At 39.1% G+C, this 19,813-nt stretch overlaps 1 protein-coding gene across 5 annotated transcripts in view; it reads left to right on the top strand.

Moving 5' to 3' along the window:
* The window catches only part of Afg1l (AFG1 like ATPase), a 203,010-nt gene that overhangs the window by 24,214 nt on the left and 158,983 nt on the right, over positions 1-19,813 (top strand). For 2 of the 5 annotated variants that reach the window (XM_005330144.5, XM_040283168.2), the window contains exon 2: positions 11,506-11,732. The exons of 1 other annotated variant lie outside the window; for it this stretch is intronic. In XM_005330144.5, coding sequence (XP_005330201.1) covers positions 11,506-11,732 — 227 coding nt within the window. Of the gene's footprint in view, positions 1-11,505; positions 11,733-19,813 lie in introns of those variants that run through there. 2 more of the 5 variants (XM_040283171.2, XM_040283170.2) reach the window with 2 other exon arrangements.

The raw sequence follows: 19,813 nt of genomic DNA, 5'->3' as shown, positions 1-19,813 counted from the left end.
TTTTGACCTTAAGAGAACGATTCTTGTGGAAAGCAAACAAATCTGGCCCATTTTTCATTCCCACCAGCAATATATGAGGGCTCCAATTTCTTCACATCCACTCCAACACTTTCTATTTAGCAACTGTCTTTTTGATTATCAACATCCCAATAGGTATGAAGTGTTATCTAATTTAGGTTTTGATTTACCTTTCCCTAATGACTAATGATAATAAGTATCTTTTCATGTGCTTTTTGAACATTCAATTCAGGTATTTTTTTTTTTTCTGGAGACATGTCTATTAAAGTCCTAACATGATAGCACACACCATATATGCCATGTATTAGCAATGGCAGGATTGAAAGTTTGAGAACACCCTGGGCAGTTTGCAAGACTCTGTCTCAAAACAAAGAAAGTCCAGGGATATAGCTTAGTGGTAAAATACCCCTGGGTTCAATCCCCACTATTGGGGGCGGGGGGAAAACCCCACATCCTTTGCTCATTTTAAAGATTTCTGGATATAAGTTATCAGACGTGATTTGCAAATACTTTTTCCAATTTGTGGGTTGTATTCACCTTTTTGTTTGTTTATTTATTTATTTTTTTGCAGTTGTGGGGTTTGAATGCAAGGCTTCATACATGCTGGAAAGCACTCTATTCTTGAGTTGTACCATTAACTCTATTTTACCTTTTTTTTTTTTTTTTTTAAATCAGCATTGGAGGTTGAACAGAGGATTTCTCTATAACTGAGCTACATCCCCAACCCTTCTTATTTTTTATTTTTTTGTTTTGAGACAGGGTCTGGAATAAATTGGCTGGCTTTGAGCTTGGGATCCTGTTGCCTCAGCCTTCTAAGGAACTGGGATTGTAGGCCTGTGCTTCTGTGCCCTGCTCAATCAGTATTTTATATTTATTTTCACATGTAGTATCCTAGATTAAGAGAATGTATTACATGAATGGCCAAGCATTTTGAGACCTCACTGTAATGGAGTTTTGTTTTGTTTTTTTTGCCGGGGTGTGTGGGGGATGATACTGGGGACTGAACTCAGGGATACTCAGCTACTGAGCCGCATCCCCAGACCTATTTTGTATTTTATTTAGACAGGGTCTCACTGAGTTGCTTAGTGCCTCGCCATTGCTGAGGCTGGCTTGAACTTTCGATTTTCCTGTCTCAGCCTCCTGAGCTGCTGGGATTACAGGCTTGTGCCACCATGCCCAGCTGAAATGGAATTTATTTTCATGAATACTTTTATTCTAGAGCTTCCTTTCATTCTATGACCTAAGTGAATCACTGTTCCTTTAGGACAATGGTAGTCTCCTTAGCCCTTTTTATTTTTTATTTTGAGATAATGTCTGACTGAGTTGCCAAGGCTGTTTTAGAATTTGTGGGATTAAAGCATCAGCCACTGCCTTAAGCCTCTTTTTGTCCTGATTTCAACTGAAACATCATTTCCTCTGAGCATCCTTCCTAAATTCTTTAACCTCAGTTCTCTAGCTTTGGCTCTGTTATATCATAGCATCTCCCCCTTTCCTTGCTGCACACCGCTCTCTGTTAGAATTGTTATCTTCTTGTTTGATTCTTCCCCGAGCATCGTGATTTGCAAATACTTTCTCCAGTCTGTGGGTGGTATTCCCAAGTGCAGTGTTCCAAGTGCAGTGACAGCCCTCCTCTAGCTCAATACTGATTGTATTTATATTTTTTTTAGCCTAGAGCTTTGAACTATTTTTACTTAACTGAATTGTTCTATTCAATAGTTTTTTGATTCTTTCTAAGGTAATTAAAATTTTGAACCTAAATATACCTTAGTTAAGTTTTGTGTTGGTAGGTTTATCCAACTATTGCAACATAACAATATTTTCTTGAATTGTGATTGTCATCCAGCGCTCATTTGTCTCCTAACTTGGTGTCATCTTCAGATTGGAGGACTAGGTCATTTATCTCTTCTTTTAGTGACAACTAAATTAGTATTTTGTACTTGAAGCTTAAAAAAGCGTATATAAATCTTATTATTGTCACAATTCTTAGAAGCCAGCTGTATGAAAAATAAGGTTTATTAAGACATATAAAGCTGGGCACGGTAGTGCATACCTGTAATCCCAGTGGCTGGGGGCTGGAGGGCTGAGGTAGGAGGTTCGTGAGTTCAAAATCAGCCTCAGCAATAGCAAGGCACTTAGTAACTCAGTGAGACCCTGTTTCTAAATAAAATACAAAAAAGGGCTAAAGGATGTGGCTCAGAAACACATAAAATAAATAAAGGTAATATGTTCATCTACTACTAAAAAATATTAAAAAAAAAAACAGACTTGGGTTGTGGCTCAGTGATAAGAGTGTTCACCTAGCATGCATGAGGCACTGGGTTTGATCCTCAACACCGCATAAAAATAAAATAAAGATATTGTGTCCACCTAAAAACTAAGAAATATTAAAAAACAAAACAAAACAACAACAACAAAAAACCCCACAAAAAACAGAATACTACAGACAAAGGAAGGTTGTGCTAACATTTGTCATAGCCAAGCAACAGAAAATCAAACAGAAATCTCTCAGGCCTTCATATCTGCCGTACTCAAGCCTCCTGTAGCAACTGGCTCTGCCTGCCTGCACACTCAAGGGTCAACTGCCACTGCTACTACATGGCATACTTCCAAATCCACCAGCCCAAAGTCAAATTATTGGAGAGAAAAAGTTCCGTTTTATATGGTTTTTTTTTGTAACAGGGATTGAACTCAGGGGTGCTTAATCACTGAGCCACATCGCTAGTCCCTTTATATATTTTGTTTTGAGACAGGGTCTCACTCAGTTGCTTAGGACTTCACTAAGTTGCTGAGGCTGGCTTTGAACTTGCGATCCTCTTGTCTCAGTCTTCCAAACTGCTGGGATTATAGGCATGCGCCACTGTGCCTGACTAAGCTTTTCTTTTTAAAACAAGAATTCCTTTGAAAATCCAAGACTGGGGATGTGGCTCTGTGATAAAGCATGTACTTAGCATGCACAAGACCCCAGGTTTCATCCCAGAAGAAGAAAAAAATTGTTTTAATGAATTTCATGTGTAACAATTCTGTAAGGTAAAAAAAAAAACAAAAACGTAGCATTAGTAAGTGCCTAGTATTTAGCCAGCACACAAACAGCACTTTCTTTCCAGGGCCTTGTAATACTAGGCCGGCGCTCTACCACAGAGCTATATCCCCAGCCCAGAAACTTTTAAGTATTTTTTCTGGTACTAGGGATTGAACCCAGGGGTACTTAACCACTGAGTCACGTCCCAGTCCTTTTTTATACTTTATTTAAAGGCAGGATCTCGCTAAGTTGTATAGGGCCTCGCTAAACTGCTGAGGCTGTTCTCGAACTTGCAGTCCTTCTGCCTCAGCCTCCTGATTCACTGGAATTACAGGCATAGGCCATTGTGACCAATTTGACTAAATCTTACAGTAAGTGGTCTGTGGAGTGTAGAAGAGTCTTTCTGAAACTTGGAGAAAGTAGTGAAGTGTAAGGCACAAAATTGAGGTAATGGAATAGCACAAACTTTTGAGGCTTCTAAAATCTTTCATTTTTGTTTGTAGATTTGTGTGTGGAACTTCAGAATGGCATTCTCCCACTGTCCATTTGGAGTACAATAAGACAAATTAATACAAATCAAAATAATATGGCAGCAGCATCACATAATTTGTGTACACTGATGTAGTAACAGATTTAATTTAGTGCAGCTTTTGAGAAGTCTTTTGTATTTCAATTTATACAGCTGCTATCCAGGGCTAAGCTGGCCAATCTCTCAGTCTGAGTATTTTGCCCAATTCTCTTTTATTTCTGCTGACTAGCTGAATAAATGCTTCATCTTTGGTGCACCTTGATTTTCTTTTCTAAAAATGAGAGGTATATAAAAGAAACAGAAGATGTTCAGCTAATTAAAATAAAAGTAGAAGGGAAGGTCTTTAAGCTCTCCAAAGGCAGAGAGATATCAAGAGAAACAACATGCTTTGTCCATAGCCCTGATATTTCCTATGAATAACTTTTTAAAATTAAATATTTTATAGTTGTAAACAGGGATATTAAAACTGAAGAGTAGCTGCTAAATTTGGCAACAGTGGATTTTAGGTGATCTTGGCAGAAGCCTTCTCAGTAGAAGTCTGATCACAGTGGGTTGGAAAGTGAACAGGATGTGAGAGTAGCCACAGATAGTGAAGATGGCTCAAGTTCAAGTGATTTGGCTGTAAGAGAAGGAGGGAGGGCATATATCCCATAACTTTGGGGTCCAGGAGATTTTGTTCTCATTGACTGATTGATTGATTACGTGTGTGTGTGTATGTGGTGTGTTTTAAAGATGGTAAAAGTTGGATGTATTAGTACATGCCTGTAACCCCAGTAATTCTGGAGGTTGAGGAGGAGAGCTGCCTGGGTAATTTAGTGAGACACTTTCTCAAAATAAAAATCTTAAAAGGGGGGGAGTGTAGTTCAGTGGTAGAGTGCTTACCTAGTGTGTTTGAGGCCCTGGGTTCAATCCTCAGCACTGAGAAAAAAAACCCCATAATAATAACATTAATAATAATAAGAATCTACTACGTACCAGGTGCCACTTATTGCAGAAAACACTATAGACAAAAATTCCTTACATTTAAGAGCATATATTCTATAATAGAAACAGAATACAAAGGTAAATAATAGAATATATGTCATTTAATATAACTTAACCTAGTGGTTTTTTTTCTGACATTTAAAAATGGATATTTTATTATTTTATTTTTCTGGTGCTTGAGATTGAAGATGATATCAGTTGGGTGCCCAGTTGGGGTCCTGGTTTTTGGTGTCCCTAACAGTAAATTGAGTAAGACATATACAAGTTATAGGAAGAGCATAGATTTATTGATGAAGGTATACTTGGTAAAGTAGAGCAGAATGAGCCAAGTGAGAGAAAGTGGCTCAAGGCCCTGATATCTGGGCAAGTTTTGTCTTATATGTTCAGCTGTGCCTCCTCCTCCTCCCTACAGACTTTTCTGAGTATCTCGCCCTATTTGTTCCCATTGGTTACGTTTTTGGTACTTTGTGAAGGATCAGATGATTGTATCTGTGGAGCTTTGCCTCTGTGTCTTTTCTGTTCCATTGGTCTATATGTCTGCTTTTATGCCAGTACCATGCAGTTTTTGTTGCTATAGCTCTACAGTATAACTTTGAAGACAGATATTGTGATGCCTCCAGCATTGCTTTTTTGGCTTAGAATTGCTTTGGCTATTCTGGGTCTTTTATTCTTACAAATGAATTTTTAAGACTGTTTTTCTAGTTTTGCAAAGAATGTCATTTTTTAAAATATTTTGTAGTTGTAGGTGGACAGAATATCTTTATTTTATTTATTTATTTTTGTGTGTTGCTGAGAATTGAACCCAGTGTCACCCATTCTAGGCAAGTGCTTTACCACTGAGCTACAACCCCAGCCCTCATTGGTGTTTTGATGGGGATTGAATTGAATCTGTTTATTGATTTTTGTTGTATCTGCCTCTGCCATTTTGACATCCCTAAACTACTTCCTCAAACTCAGGGCATTACACATGCTAAACATGTTACCAGAGTACTAGGCCAGAGGGCTGACTCTGGGGATCCAATAAATTCTGTCTGACCACATGCCCCAGAAACCAAACAGAAATAATAATAGTAGAAAAGCATGAAAGGAACTTTAAATAGTGTAACTATATCTGGAGGACAAGGAGACCTATGTCTTCAAGGGACTGACAATGATTTTGAGGTTTTATAGAAAGGGGAATGAATTTGAGGGTTAGGGGGTTTACACAGCTGGAGGCTTTTCACAGTTGCCAAGGCAAGTGGTCTGTCCATGACTATCATAGGATTGGTCTTGCAGGGCCTTGTCCCAACAAAGTTGCCTGGGTTGAGGGGTAGCTTTGATTAATCACAAGATATTTATTGGATCAGAATTTGTTTCTGGAATTCAAGGTGACAAAGAAGATGGATACAAAATGGAGGCAGAGATGGCAAGTCTTTTTTTTTTTTTTTAAAGAGAGAGAGAGAGAGAGAGAGAGAGAGAGAGAGAGAGAGAATTTATTTATTTATTTTTTTTAGTTTTTGGCGGACACAACATCTTTGTTTGTATGTGGTGCTGAGGATCGAACCCAGTCCGCACGCATGCCAGGCGAGCGCACTACCGCTTGAGCCATGTCCCCAGACCGCAAGTCTTTAATTATGCTTTTAGCCACCCATCAAACATTTGCAGGCAAAATGAAGAGTCTAAGTCTTTGTTACAAGCACATGCTCTACCACTGAGCCATACTTGCAGCCCCTAAAAATACTTGTGTGTGTGTATGTGTATGTTTTAGTAGGGATGCCCAGGTCTTCATACTTGCTAGGCAAGTGCTCTACCACAGAGCTATATCCCTAACCCTTTTAAAAAAATTTTATCTTGAAATAGGGTCTTGCTAAATTGTCCAGGCTGGCCTCAAACTTGCAATTCTCCTGCCTTAGCCTCCTCAGCAGCTGGGATTACAGCTGTGTGCCACCATGCCCAGCCCTACCCCCAAAATATGTATAAATATATGTGTGTGTATCATATATAGAAAGATTCTTTTTTCTTTTTTTCATGGTGCTGGGAATTGAACCCAGGGTTGTTTTACCATTGAGCTATATCCCTCACTGTTTAAGTTTTTATTTTGAGATAGCATGTCACTAAATTGCACAGGCTGGCCTGCGCTTGTATCTTCTTGCCTCAGCCTTCTAAGGAGCTAGAATTAGAGGTGTGTGCCACATGTCCAGCCAGCCAGAGTCTTTTTTTTTTTTTTTTTGGTACCAGGGATTGAAACTGGGCACTTAACCACTGAGCCACATCCCCAGCCAGTTTTTTTATTTTTTATTTTGAGACAGGGTTTCACTAAGTTGTTCAGGGCCTCTCTCTAAATTGCTGAGTCTGGCTTTGAACTTACGATCCTTCTTTCTGCCTCAGCCCCCCAAGCTGCTGAGATAACAGGCGTGTGCCACCATGCCCAGTTCAGCCAGAATCTTAATATATTGTTTTTCCAAAGTTTTGTAATTCTACCCTCACTTAAAAAAAAACAAACAATTTTGATATTCTCCATTATATGTGGTAGGTACTCAGTCACTTCTTGCATCATAAGTGCATTTTGGAAAGCAGAAAGAGAATAATCTTGAATTTAAGTTGAGCCTGTTTTATGGATTCCTTGAACTCCAGAATGAAAATACTCTGTGTCATGGGATCACTGCCAGGTTTGATGGTTCTCTAGGAGGACTCACAAGATGCAGTCATACCTCATGGCTATAACTTATTTAGTGTAGCAACAGCATAGGAAGCACAGTGAGCTAAGGGAAAGGTACATGTAGCAAAGGCTGAAGGATGTCAGGCAACAAGCTTCTAAAAATCCTCTTCCAGTTGAATTACATGGAACATGCTTACCACCTCCAACAACAAATGGTGTCAGCAGGAAAGAAATGTTGTATTCCAGGGAAGGTCATTACAGATACTGTTTTTTATTGGGGCATGATCACATAGGTACCTCTGCTTAGCATGTGTCAAAATTCCATAAGGATAGAAGGAAACTAGGTGTTCAGCATAAACTATAAAAACTTAGGCATGGTGAATCACTTTTACCATTTCTGGGAACAGTGAGAACTTTCTTGGAATTCAAGTAATATCCAAGGGCCAATATTGTGAATAGGTCTTTGAACAGCAGTCTCAGGCCTGCTGTGTTAACCCTTTTCTGCAGTGTTTGTACTTAATGTGATCTTAAAAGGTGGGAGAGTGGCCTTAGGGGCTCTTGGGAAATGGTAGTGGTATGGGTATACACATGAGGGAGATGTGAAGTGGGTGGGACTTTGTGTACCTCTCTTCTGAATTTTCCTTTTTTTTGGGGGGGTTACTGGGGATTGAACCCAGGGGTGCTTTATGACTGAGCTACATCCCCAGTCTTTTTATTTTGAGACAGGGTCTTTGCTAAGTTCCTCAAGGTTCCTATAAATTGCTGAGGTTGGCTTTGAACTTGCAATCCTCCTGACTCAATCTCCCTAGTTGCTGGGATTATAGATGTCACTGCACTTGGCCAATTAAGGTCCTTATGTCACAGGAAAGCAGGGAGCTAAAACTCCAAACCTTGGTTTTTATGTTCCGATGAAAGAAGATTTAAAGTCAGACACCAAAAGTCACGCAAGAGAACTTTATTAGAAATGAAAGTGAGGCAAAAATAAAAGTGAGGCTTAAGCAAAAAGCACTCTAAAGGGAGAGAGTGGACTGTCTCCAAGCAGAGAACAACAAAAGAGACAGTACTGCCCCCAATTTTATTACTGTTTGATGTTTACCAGAAGAACTGGGGACCACCTTCTATATACTCTTTGCCAGTTAGGTGTTCAACTCCTTCATCACTTCAGGTGGAGGTTTTAAGCTTAGTTGGTCCTCTCTGGAACTGCATTGGTGGCCATCCTATTTAGGGGGGCTTCATCTACAAGTCAATCCCATGTTAATGTAGGCACTGGGGTCAATAGCTGGTCAGAAGGTACTTTAGTGAGCCTGTGCTACTAAAGAAATCTTCCTTCCCAGACAATTGGCGACACGTGTCGCCATAATTCCTAGCTTTATGTCAATATCCATGGACCCTGTCCGGAGTTAGTCTCATTAATCCTTTTCTCTTGACATATTTCCAACTAACTTCTTTTACTTCTGTTTATTTTCTACAATTTAACTATCACCCTTTGCTTTCTTTTCTACTCTGGAAGTAGTTTAAAGAAGGACCCTAAAGTAATTTAAAGAACATTTGTGACCGTGTCATGCATTTCACTACTCATTGCTAGCTACTACCTAACACTTAAACTAAATTTGTTGTAATTTTGTCTTGATACAAGGAAAATTTTCATGAAGTCACATTTAGATTGGTGGAAGATATTTTAGGGATCTTGATAATGCTAAATTTGGGTCAGTGGAGGCCATCCGAGGCAGAGAGGCTATTATGACAGGCCAAGAGAGAGACAGTCATGAGAGCCCAACCTGGGGATGGTATAGCATGAGGAAGGGAAGGAGGGATGAATGTAGAACTGAGCAATACTGGAGTTTGGCTGAAAACCTGGTTGAGGGGCAGGGGATGGAGTTATAGCATGGAGGGAAAGAAATTAGCATTACTCTTAGGTTTCTCACTTAATTGGTTCCAGAAAATTAAAGAAGAGGGTGAAAAGAGCATTTTCTCTGGTTGTGAGTGGGTGTCCAAGAATTCTGTTCAGTTCTGATACTATCTACTTGGAATGAACAGCAGTTCCCACAAGTAAGAGGGGTAAGTCTTACAAAATGTTCACACTTTAGATGCGAGTGCAAATGGGGTTCCTAGACTATCCGTACATATCCCAACTACAGATTCAGAGATTCCTTATTTTTGTTAGAAAATAGTTCTCACAGAACTCAGGAGAACAGGGGTTTATTATAAAAATCAACCCAGGAACAGCCAAATGGAAGCGATGCATAAAGCAAGGTATGGGGGAGGGGCAGGGCACCCTACCTTGTCAGTTTCTAGATGTATTCAGAAGTTGTTCAAATCTCCATGTTTATGGAGTTTAGTCTCCAGTCGTCACTCCCCTCCCCAGAGTCCTATGTGTGGCATTGAATGTCCTAATGAAATCTTTCTGGCTACCCTGTCTGTCTGGAAGTTATCTAGGAGCTCTACCCTAAGATACCTCATTATCCTAAATCTAAGTGTGAGAGAAAGGGGCTCATTTTGAATAATAAAAGACACTGCTCTCATTCAGGAAATTCCTAGGGATGGTTTTAGGAGCTCTGTGTCAAGAACCAAATGTATTAGGCCACACTGGCAAATACCTCAAATAGCTGGGAATCTTTTTTTGGGGGTGGGTACCAGGGATTGAACTCTGGGACACTTGACCACTGAGCCACATCCCCAGCCCTATTTTGTGTTTTATTTAGACATGGGGTCTCACTGAGTTGCTTAGCGCTTTGCTTTTGCTGAGTCTGGCTTTGAACTCACAATCTTCCTACCTCAGCCTCCTGAGCCTCTGGGATTATAGGCCTGTGCCTGGATAGCTGGGAATCTTTAGGGCATTCATCTTGGGCCTCCAGCTTCAATATTGAACCAAGTCTCATTGTAGATCTTCTGAGGACCAGTGTTTCAGAGATCCTTACGTTCTCTATAGGCTTTCAGCACTCTACATTAGCTAAGGTCAGTGGTAAAGAACCTCTGGATTCAGTTCCCAGTAATATGTCTGTCTGCCTGTTTTCCTTCTATGTGTCTACACAGCTGGGTGCTGGAAGCATAGCTGAATGGTACAAGTGTGCAGTCTTAACATGTGTGAGAGGCCCTTGGTCATCTCCAGCACCAACTAAATAAATGAATTAATTAAAAATAGAAAGGGAGCTACCTTAGCCACTAAACCTGCCCCAGATAAGGAGTGAAATTATGATTGAATTTGACCTCAACTGGTTGTTTTCTTACCCAGGAGAAGATTAAAGAAAGGATCAGACTACTACCCTGCTTTGAAGCCTGTCTTGTGTGTAACTTCTGTTTCCTTCTGTAAAGGTTATGGAAAGGGGAAGAAATCTCATAAGGGCTGAAATCAATATAACATCTGAGTGTTGTGTTGTTTTGAACAGAGAATAATGGGGCTGTAGAAAACCCTTTGAGACTCATCTCCAAGTTTCTTTGTGGTGCTTAAGCACCAGAAGTAACTAGGCCTAGCTCAAAAAGAGTACCACCTGCTTCTAGGGAAGAGCTCTGGAATTTAGGTGGCTGGTTTAATAGCACACAGGCAAAGTAGAGGCCCTATAGCAGATCAGGTTTTCTAGAAAAGTAGTTACAAGTATAGTTTATGGTTTTTGAATGTATTTTTTTTCAAAAATGAGCAATTGTAAGTACTTATTTTTTAAAATTTATTTTGTGTTATTTTAATCAAAATGGCAATTATAAAAACTGCTCAAATAGATACAGAATTTTTTTTTTTTTTTTTTTTTTTTTTTTTTTAAAGAGAGAGTGAGAGGTGGGGGGGGACAGAGAGAGAGAGAGAATTTTAACATTTATTTATTTTTTCTTAGTTCTCGGCGGACACAACATCTTTGTTGGTATGTGGTGCTGAGGATCGAACCCGGGCCGCACGCATGCTAGGCGAGCGCGCTACCGCTTGAGCCACATCCCCAGCCCCGATACAGAATTTTTTTGGTATTGAGGATTGAACCTGGGGGCGCTTTACCACTGAGCTATATCCCCAGCCCTTTTTATTTTTCACTTGAGACAGGCCTTGTTAAATTGTTGAGGCTGGCCTTGAACTTGTGATTCTCCTGTCTCAGCCTCCTAAGAAGTTGGGATTATGTACACTGTGCCTGCCTTTAGATATAGTTTAACTACTTAAAAGTTTTAATGTGATATATATATATTTAAAAGTTTTAATGTGAGATATATATATATATATATATATATATATATATATATATATATATATGGAGGGAGAGAGAGAGAGAGAGAGAGAGCGCTGTATGAAATATCCTCATTTAAGAAAGTCTAAAATTTTACATATGTTTTTGTTTATAGCGTATATGGTACAGCCGCCTGAGAGTGTGACCCCAACTGCTGCTGCTTCCAAGGCCTATTTGAAAGCTTTGGCTGTTTGTCATGGACCTCTGGATCACTATGACTTTCTGATCAAAGCTCATGAGCTAAAGGATGATGAACATCAAAGAAGAGTGATACAATGTTTGCAGAAATTACATGAGGACCTTAGAGGATACAGCATAGAGGCAGAAAGTCTTTTTTCAAAGGTGAGGTTTATGTAACACTAAAGATGGAACAGTTTCAAGTGTAAGTATTTTATAAAATGGATTCAGTGCAATGAGGCATAATGAAACAGCTTGAGAATTTCCTACAGATCCTTTAAATAAGCTCTATTAGATCCCTGACCTCTTGATGTCCTGTAGCTGTCTTTTTGCCTTTAGGGATTTAAACAGCTTTCTAATTAGATTGTTAAAAAGTGCAGTCCAATCTAAAGGAAAACTTCTATATAATTCCAATCTTTCCCTTTTCTTTAGTTCAGGCCTCACCTGGGATCAGCAATGGAGAAGGGGGAGTGATTTGTTTTTTCCCCTTTCCTCCTCCTTTCTCTAGAGTCAGAATGAGAGGGATGAAAGATAGAGGGAAATAACCATCTTAGTTGCCCATCAGTTGTTGGGGCCTTTGGTTGATAGATGCTGACTTGCTAGCTCTTTTTGAAAGAGCTCATTGGTCCTGGATTACCTCCATACTGCTATATTCTTTGAGCTCTTATGGCTCTGGGGAAACACCTCAAATCTTTGTATTCTACTGGGACCTTTTCCCCTTGTACTTAACCTTCTTGGGTAGGGTCTTGTTAGGATAGCTCTCACTGGATCACCTTTAATGGTGTCCACTTAGGTCACAAGAAGCATATCATCTTGTTTCTCCAACCCCTATTGCATAGAGAGCTTTATTTACCCTTCTGCCTTTGGACTACAGGCAAGAAGCAGGTACCAGGTTGTCCTTGTCCTGTACATATTCTGAAGACACATGTCAAGTTCTTTCGTGAACTCTTCCACACTGTGCTTTGGTAGCTGTCTGTAGATTTCCTCACCTAAGCAAACATCATCTGTTGAGGGGGGATGCCCACCTCATTTTGTACTCAACCCTAATCTCTTTGGATATTTCATTTGTGAACCTCCCACGCTTGGCATGAGGGAAATATCATAGCATTACTAACCCAGCTAAAAACTTTCTACCTTGATGATTCTGTTCAGTTCTACTTTGGTTTTAGAGCTGCTTTTGCCATTTTTTTTTTTTTTAGGTCTTTCCTGGCTATAATTCCAGCTCCTCAGGAGACTGAGCCAGGGGAATTGCAAGTTTGAGGCCAGTGTTGACAATTTAGTGAGATTCTGACTCAAAATAACAAATAAAAAGAGCTCAGGATGTAGTGTCGTAGAGCAACTCTGGGTTCAATTTCCAGTACTGCTGGGGGGGAAAAAAGAAAGATTTGACCTTTCTTACATACCATTCAGGGCTTTTCCTATGAGCTTGGAAGTTTCCCTCAGGAGTAGACTGGGAATGTGGCAAACACCATGATTGACCAGTCCAGCACAATGATTATAGGATATAATGATGAATTATCCTTTTTGATGATGAACCTTTGTTTTCTTATACTTTCATAAGTTTGTTTATAAGTAAGAAAAGAACTTAACATAGATTTCTCATGTTTTACATATCATATGGAATACAGGGAGTCTTCCAAACAAAATAAAAACTTGGTAATAATGACATAGCCAAGAAAAAACATGTTTTACTTACTTGAAATTTTTTGGTATATGAGAATTCAATTGCTTTTAAGAATTCTGTATCATGTTCTATTTCTTGTCCGTTTTGGAAATACATTTCTTTTAATTCTTTTTTTATTTTTAAGTTGTAGATGGACATAACACCTTTATTTTGTTTATTTGTTTTTACCTGGTGCTGATGATCGAATCCATTTCCTCACACATGCTAGACAGGTGCTCTACCACTGAGCTACAACCCTGGCCCCTGGAAGAACATTTCTTGTTTTTTTTTTTTTTTTTTTAAAAAAAAAGAGGAGAGAGGAGAGAGAGAGAGAGAATTTTTTTTTTTTAATATTTATTTTTTAGTTCTCGGTGAACACAACATCTTTGTTGGTATGTGGTGCTGAGGATCAAACCCGGGCTGCACGCATGCCAGGTGAGCGCGCTACCGCTTGAGCCACATCCCCAGCCCCGGAAGTACATTTCTTTTATTCCCCTTTCCTACTCTGTAGCATCCCTAGGGCTTATCTTATATTGGTTAGTGAACTTCCATCCAATCACAAGTAACCTTTGATCATTATTATAGTTTGAATCTAGAATGTCCCCCAAAGGCCCATGTGTTAAAGCCTTGTCCCCTAAAAGGGGGATATCCTAGACTTTTCTTTTTTTCTCTTTTGCTTTGTTGCCATGGTGTAACTAGACCCCCTCAGAGGTATATTCCTGCCATGAGGTACTCTGCCACCACAGACCCAAAGAAATGGGGTCAATCAGTCAAGGACTGAAACCTTACAAATTGTGAGCCAAAGTAAACATTTTCTCTTCTTGAGTTTATTGATCTCAAGTATTTCCTTAAAGTAATAGGAAGTTTCTACTTTTGACTTCTGACTTGTGTATAATGGACCAGTCTAGTCAGTAACTCTTTTTTAAAATTATTTTTTAAAAATATTTTTTTAGTTCTACATGGGCACAATATCTTTATTTTGTTTATTTATTTTTATGTGGTGTTGAGGATCGAACCTAGGGTCTCACACGTGCAAGGCAAGTGCTCCACTACTGAGCCACAACCCCAGCCCCAATAACTCTGGTTTTATTGTGTGGTTTAAGCTTATATAAATGGAAGATTTGATGTGTCAGCTAGAGTTTCAAGTTTTATTAATGAAAAGTCTCATTTATTAAATCCTAGTGCATATATAAATAAATGTTTAGCAGTTATAGCAGCATCTTTGTGATAGTGTTTGTCCTATAGTTTATGAAACCCCCCCAAATCTTTAAAACATTGAAAAAGACCTAAATATCCAATATAATTTGAGAAAACTACATATATAAAACTTTAATTTTTGATGATTGTAAAGATGATACAGACCATTTCTTTTGAAATTAAATAAGTATTTGCCAGTTATACAGAAGATAAATTTGGGCTATTAGGTTTTCTTCCTCCCTCCCTCTCTTCCTTCATTCCTTTCCTTTTACCCCTTGTAGTGATTGAACCCAGAGGTGCTACATCCCCAGCCCTTTTTATATTTTTTTATTTTGAGGCAGGATCTTTCTAAGTTGCTGAAGCTGCTCCAAAAGTCTATCTTCCCATCTCAGCCTCCTGAGTTGCCCAGAATGGGGTGTGGCTATTAGATTTTTTAGTAATAGAAGAACTTTATCTGTAGTATTCTTAATTCCGGTAAGATTTATGATTTTACGAACTTTGATTTTTGTTTTAATGTAGATGTTTAAACATTCATTATGGTGGACTTATTTTTTTCCCCATGATAGTCCTAAGAAACTTTTTATAAGCTTAAGCTATTGAAACAAAATATATCTCCTTCACAAAATGCTTGATTTATAATTAATTAGAAAAGTTCATTGCAAAATATTTGGCTGCCTTTACCTATCTACATAACGATGTTTTCTCTAGTAAACATTTGAAGAAGTTATGAACAGATGACTATGCCATATGAGCAACAAACTGAAGAACGAACATTTATGGACACTTTTGTTATCAAATAAAACATACAGCCAGGTTAATCTGACACATTTAATGTATGCATAATTGTTATTGTGCTGTGAGGTAATTAGGCATAAATGGTAAGTAGTTCATGTAAATCACTATAATTAGAATTACTTTTACACAGCCAAATCAAGCATTTCTAGAGTCAGGGAGGGAGGAATTAAATGGAGTATGGAGCTACTCTGCAAATCTCTATTTCCATTAATCAGGGGTATGCAAGCAGCCAGGTCTTTTCATCTCTTTTACCTCATAGTATATTTGTAAGAATGTGAAATTGGGGGTCAAACTACAGTCACAAATCACATGTCAATGTTTTGGTCAAAGATGAACTGTGTGTACAACAGTGGTCTCAAAAGGTAATAAACTAATACTTGAGTGATGCTGTAGCGCACTGTGATAATGTTGGTGTAAACAAACTCACTATGCTGCTAATTGTATAGAAGTATAGCACACCCGGGCGTGGTGGCACACGCCTATAATACCAGTAGCTTGGGAGGCTGAGGCAGGAGAATTGCAAGTTCAAAGCCAGCCTCAGCAGACCCTAAATTTAGCCAGACCCTAAACAACTTAGTGAGGCCCTGCTTCTAAATAAATAATAAAAAGGGCTGGGGATGTAGCTCAGTGGTAACTCTCCTCTCCATGGATTCAATATCCAGTACCAAAAAGAAAACTAAATAAATAAAAATAGAGCATGTACAATTATGATTGAACCCAGAGTTGCTACATCCCCATAATGCTGGATCATGAGAAAGAACTATTACTGATTTTCTATATTTTTGCTTTTTATTGTTTAGAGTTCTCTCCTACTTAAAAAAAATAGTTTACTAATAAAGCAGCATGCCATGTTTCAGTGTCAACAGTTTCATACATTTCATGTTTATTGAGTCTCTTGATCACATCAAGAGGCTTGTTGAGTGAGTGATCTTTATCTTTTGGGTTTGTGTAAGAATTCTCTCTGGGGCTGGGGATGTGGCTCAAGCAGTAGTGCGCTTGCCTGGCATGCGTGCGGCCCGGATTCGATCCTCAGCACCACATACAAAAACAAAAGATGTTGTGTCCGCTGAAAACTGAAAAATAAATATTAAAAAAATTTCTCTCTCTCCTCTCTCTCTCTTTCTCTCTTAAAAAAAAGAATTCTCTCTGATAATCACAGCAATGAAATCATCTATGATACATTTCCTAAATTGAATCTCCTTTGTCAAGCAATACATGATTGTTTATTGCTTTTTGAGAACTAATACATTCCACCCATTTAAATTCTGAAATTTGAGAACAGAGTGCACTGGACCTGTTTCAGACTCTAGAATAATTAATCATTGTATTCAATCACATCTTAAGTTTTGTCATGGTTCCAAAAGGTGAAATTGTGCCATCAACATAGATGAGAATCTTTAATAATATGCCCTCCCTTTCTTTTTTCCTCCCTCCCTTCCTTCTTCCCTCCCTCCCTCCATTCCTTTTTGTGTGTGTGTGTGTGGAAATTGAACTCAGGAGCATTCCACCTGAGTTATATAACCAGCCCTTTTTTAAAGGTATATTTTTATTTATTCTAATTAGTTATGCATGACAATAGAATGCATTTTGACACATCAAACATAAATGGAGTATAAATTCTCATTCATCTGGTTGTACATGATGTAGATTTACACGTCATATAATCGTATATGGACGTAGTGTAATAATGTCCAATTCATTCTACTATCATTCCTACACCCATGCAACCTCCCCTCCCTTCAATCCCCTTTGTCTATTAAAAAAATCCCTCTATTCTCCCCCTACTATTGTGAATTAGCATCTGCGTATCAGAGAAAACATCTGGCCTTTGGTTCTTTAGGATTGGCTTATTTCACGAAGCATAATATTTTTCAGTTCCATCCATTTACCAAAATGCCATAATTTCATTCTTCTTTAAGGCTGAGTAATATTCCATTGTGTATATATACCACAGTTTCTTTATATGGAGGGGCACCTAGATTGGGTGAGTTGAGCTGCTATAAACATTGATGTGGCAGCATTACTGCTGTATGCTGATTTTAAGTCCTTTGGGTATAAACCAAGGAGTGAGTGGGATAGCTCAGTCAAATAGTGGTTCCATTTCAAGTTTTCTTAGGAATCTCCATACTGATTTCCATAGTGGTTGTACCAATTCACAGTCCCACCGGCAATGTATGATTGTACCTTTGGCCCCACATCCTCACCAACATTTATTGTTGCTTGTCTTCTCTATGATTGCCTCTCTAACTGGAGTGAGATGGAATCTCAGTGTAATTTTGATTTGCATTTCGCAAATTACTAGAGACGTTGAACATTTTTTCTTATGTTTATTGATTGATTATATTTCTTCTATGAAATGTCTGTTCAGTTCCTTTGCGCATTTATTGATTGGGTTATTTGGGTTTTTTTGGTGTTAAGTTTAGTTGTAGATGGACACGATACCTTTATTATTATTTATTATTTATTTATTTTAATGTGGTGCTGCGGAATGAACCCAGTGCCTCACATGTGTTAGGAAAGTGCTCTACCACTTAGTTACACCTCCAGCCTCTGGTGTTAAGTTTTTTGAGTTGTTTATTGTTGAGAGCCACAGCCGAAGGGGCCCCAGCAAACTTTCAGACTGCCAGCTGATGATTGGCTCACAGCGGCCCCAGCAACATCTAGCTGATTGGCTCCTCTGCAGTGATGCTCATTGGGCTGTTTCCCTGCCCTTTCAGGCCACGGAGCTGCTCATTAGGGGACTTTTTTGGCTCCGCCCACGCGACCCAGCCAATCGGCCTCAAGAGCAGGAGGATTTTGGGAGGTGGGGAGGCTTGTGGTTTTGGGGAGAGGCTTGTGGGAAGCCAGTGGTGGCAGTTGGGCTCTGAGGGTTTTTCCTGAGGAGCTGTTTTGTTTGGCATGTGTGGTTCTGAAAATAAATTTAGTTTCTTTTGACAAGTGGCTCCTGATTGTGCCCAGCCAGACTACAGCATTTGGTGGGCCGCACGGAGATCGACTGAGGGTAAGTGATAAGGTAAACTGCTCGCCCCTGAGGGCAGGGCGAGAGGATGGGTAGCCATTTTAAGATTCTTCTTTTGTTTTGCTTCACTTTTGTTTTAAGTTGCCTGTCCCTGGAGATGAGTGAGACGGAAGAAAAACTGCTCACATCTGAGGAAAAACTATTTGAGTCTGAGGAACAGATAGGGAGAAAGGACGGATGCACATTTCAGGAGGATAGAAAGACTATAATGATTTTTTTGTTGTTTCATTTTTATTTCATTCTGTCTCGGTTTTGTTTGGCGTCATCTTGTTGGGTTGTATTATAGTAGAAATACGAGATCAGAAATTAGTAAAAAACAAACCGAAAGAGTGTTAAGTAAATTGTTAGAGGAAGGAGGCATCCCAGTAAAATCAAGAGCAGTCAGGGCATACGTTGATACAATATAAAAATGTAGCCCATGGTTTTTTAAGGAGGAGTTGTTAAATATATCACAGTGGGACCATCATGGTGAAGATTTAAAAAGAGTAGAGAAGAAAAGCCCAGGGACTCTGCCAGTTGGCACATTGCCATTGTGGACGTTCGTATCTTGTTTGCTTAGTCCAAAGCCTTCAGTTCAGACAAAGGTAGAGGAAGGAGAAGACATATTGATTCAAGTAAAAGAGAGGGTCTCTCAAGTTAGTCAGACAGAGGAAAAGATTCAAGTAAAAGAGAAGGTCTCTCAAGTTAGTCAGACAGAGGAAAAGATTCAAGTAAAAGAGAAAGTCTCTCGAACTAGTCAGACAGAGGAAGAAAGTTTAGAGCAGAAAAAGCCAGCAGGGGAAAAATTACAACAGGAGACTGCTACTAACACCTTTCTATCACCAGAGGGTGTAAGTGTCCAACCAACAGTGCCACCTCCATATGCTGGGAGGCCCCCAACCCCCACAGTTGATAGTTGGGATCCTGAGACAGGATCTCAAATATTAACATGCCCTGTATTTGAGGCAGGAGGGCAGTGAATTCACCATGCTTTAAATTTCAAAACAGTGAAGCAGCTAAAAGAGGCTGTAACAACCTATGGTCCTCAAGCACCCTTCACTGTAAGCTTGGTCGAATCCATTAACAACTTGAAAATGACACCAGCAGATTGGGCTAATATGTGTAAAGCTGTGCTAACTGGAGGTCAATACCTGTTATGGAAGGTTGCCAATGAGGAATTTTGCAAGGAGATGGCTAGGCGAAATGCAGCAGCTGGTTATCCTCAGAGAAATCTAGATATGTTGTTAGGAAAGGGACCTTATGAGGATCAACAGCAACAAATTGCCTATGATCCTGGTGTATACACACAAATTGCTATAGAGGCGGTTAGGGCATGGAAGACTTTACAAGGACATGGAGGTTTACAAGGTCAATTATCTAAGATAATACAAGGAGCTAATGAATCCTATGCTGAATTTGTAGATAGGCTTATCCAAACAGCTACCAGAGTTTTTGGGAATACAGAACAAGCAATGCCATTAATAAAACAACTGGCTTATGACCAAGTGAATCATTGGTGCAGAGATATCATTAGACCATGGAAACATGAAGATTTAAACACATATATTAAATTATGTAGAGGCATTAATGAAC

This window comes from Ictidomys tridecemlineatus, chromosome 8 (genome assembly GCF_052094955.1).
Source record: "Ictidomys tridecemlineatus isolate mIctTri1 chromosome 8, mIctTri1.hap1, whole genome shotgun sequence".
Classification (NCBI taxonomy): Eukaryota; Metazoa; Chordata; class Mammalia; order Rodentia; family Sciuridae; genus Ictidomys; species Ictidomys tridecemlineatus.
The sequence above is the reverse complement of the archived record's forward strand: the minus strand, read 5'-3'. Positions and strand labels throughout refer to the sequence as shown.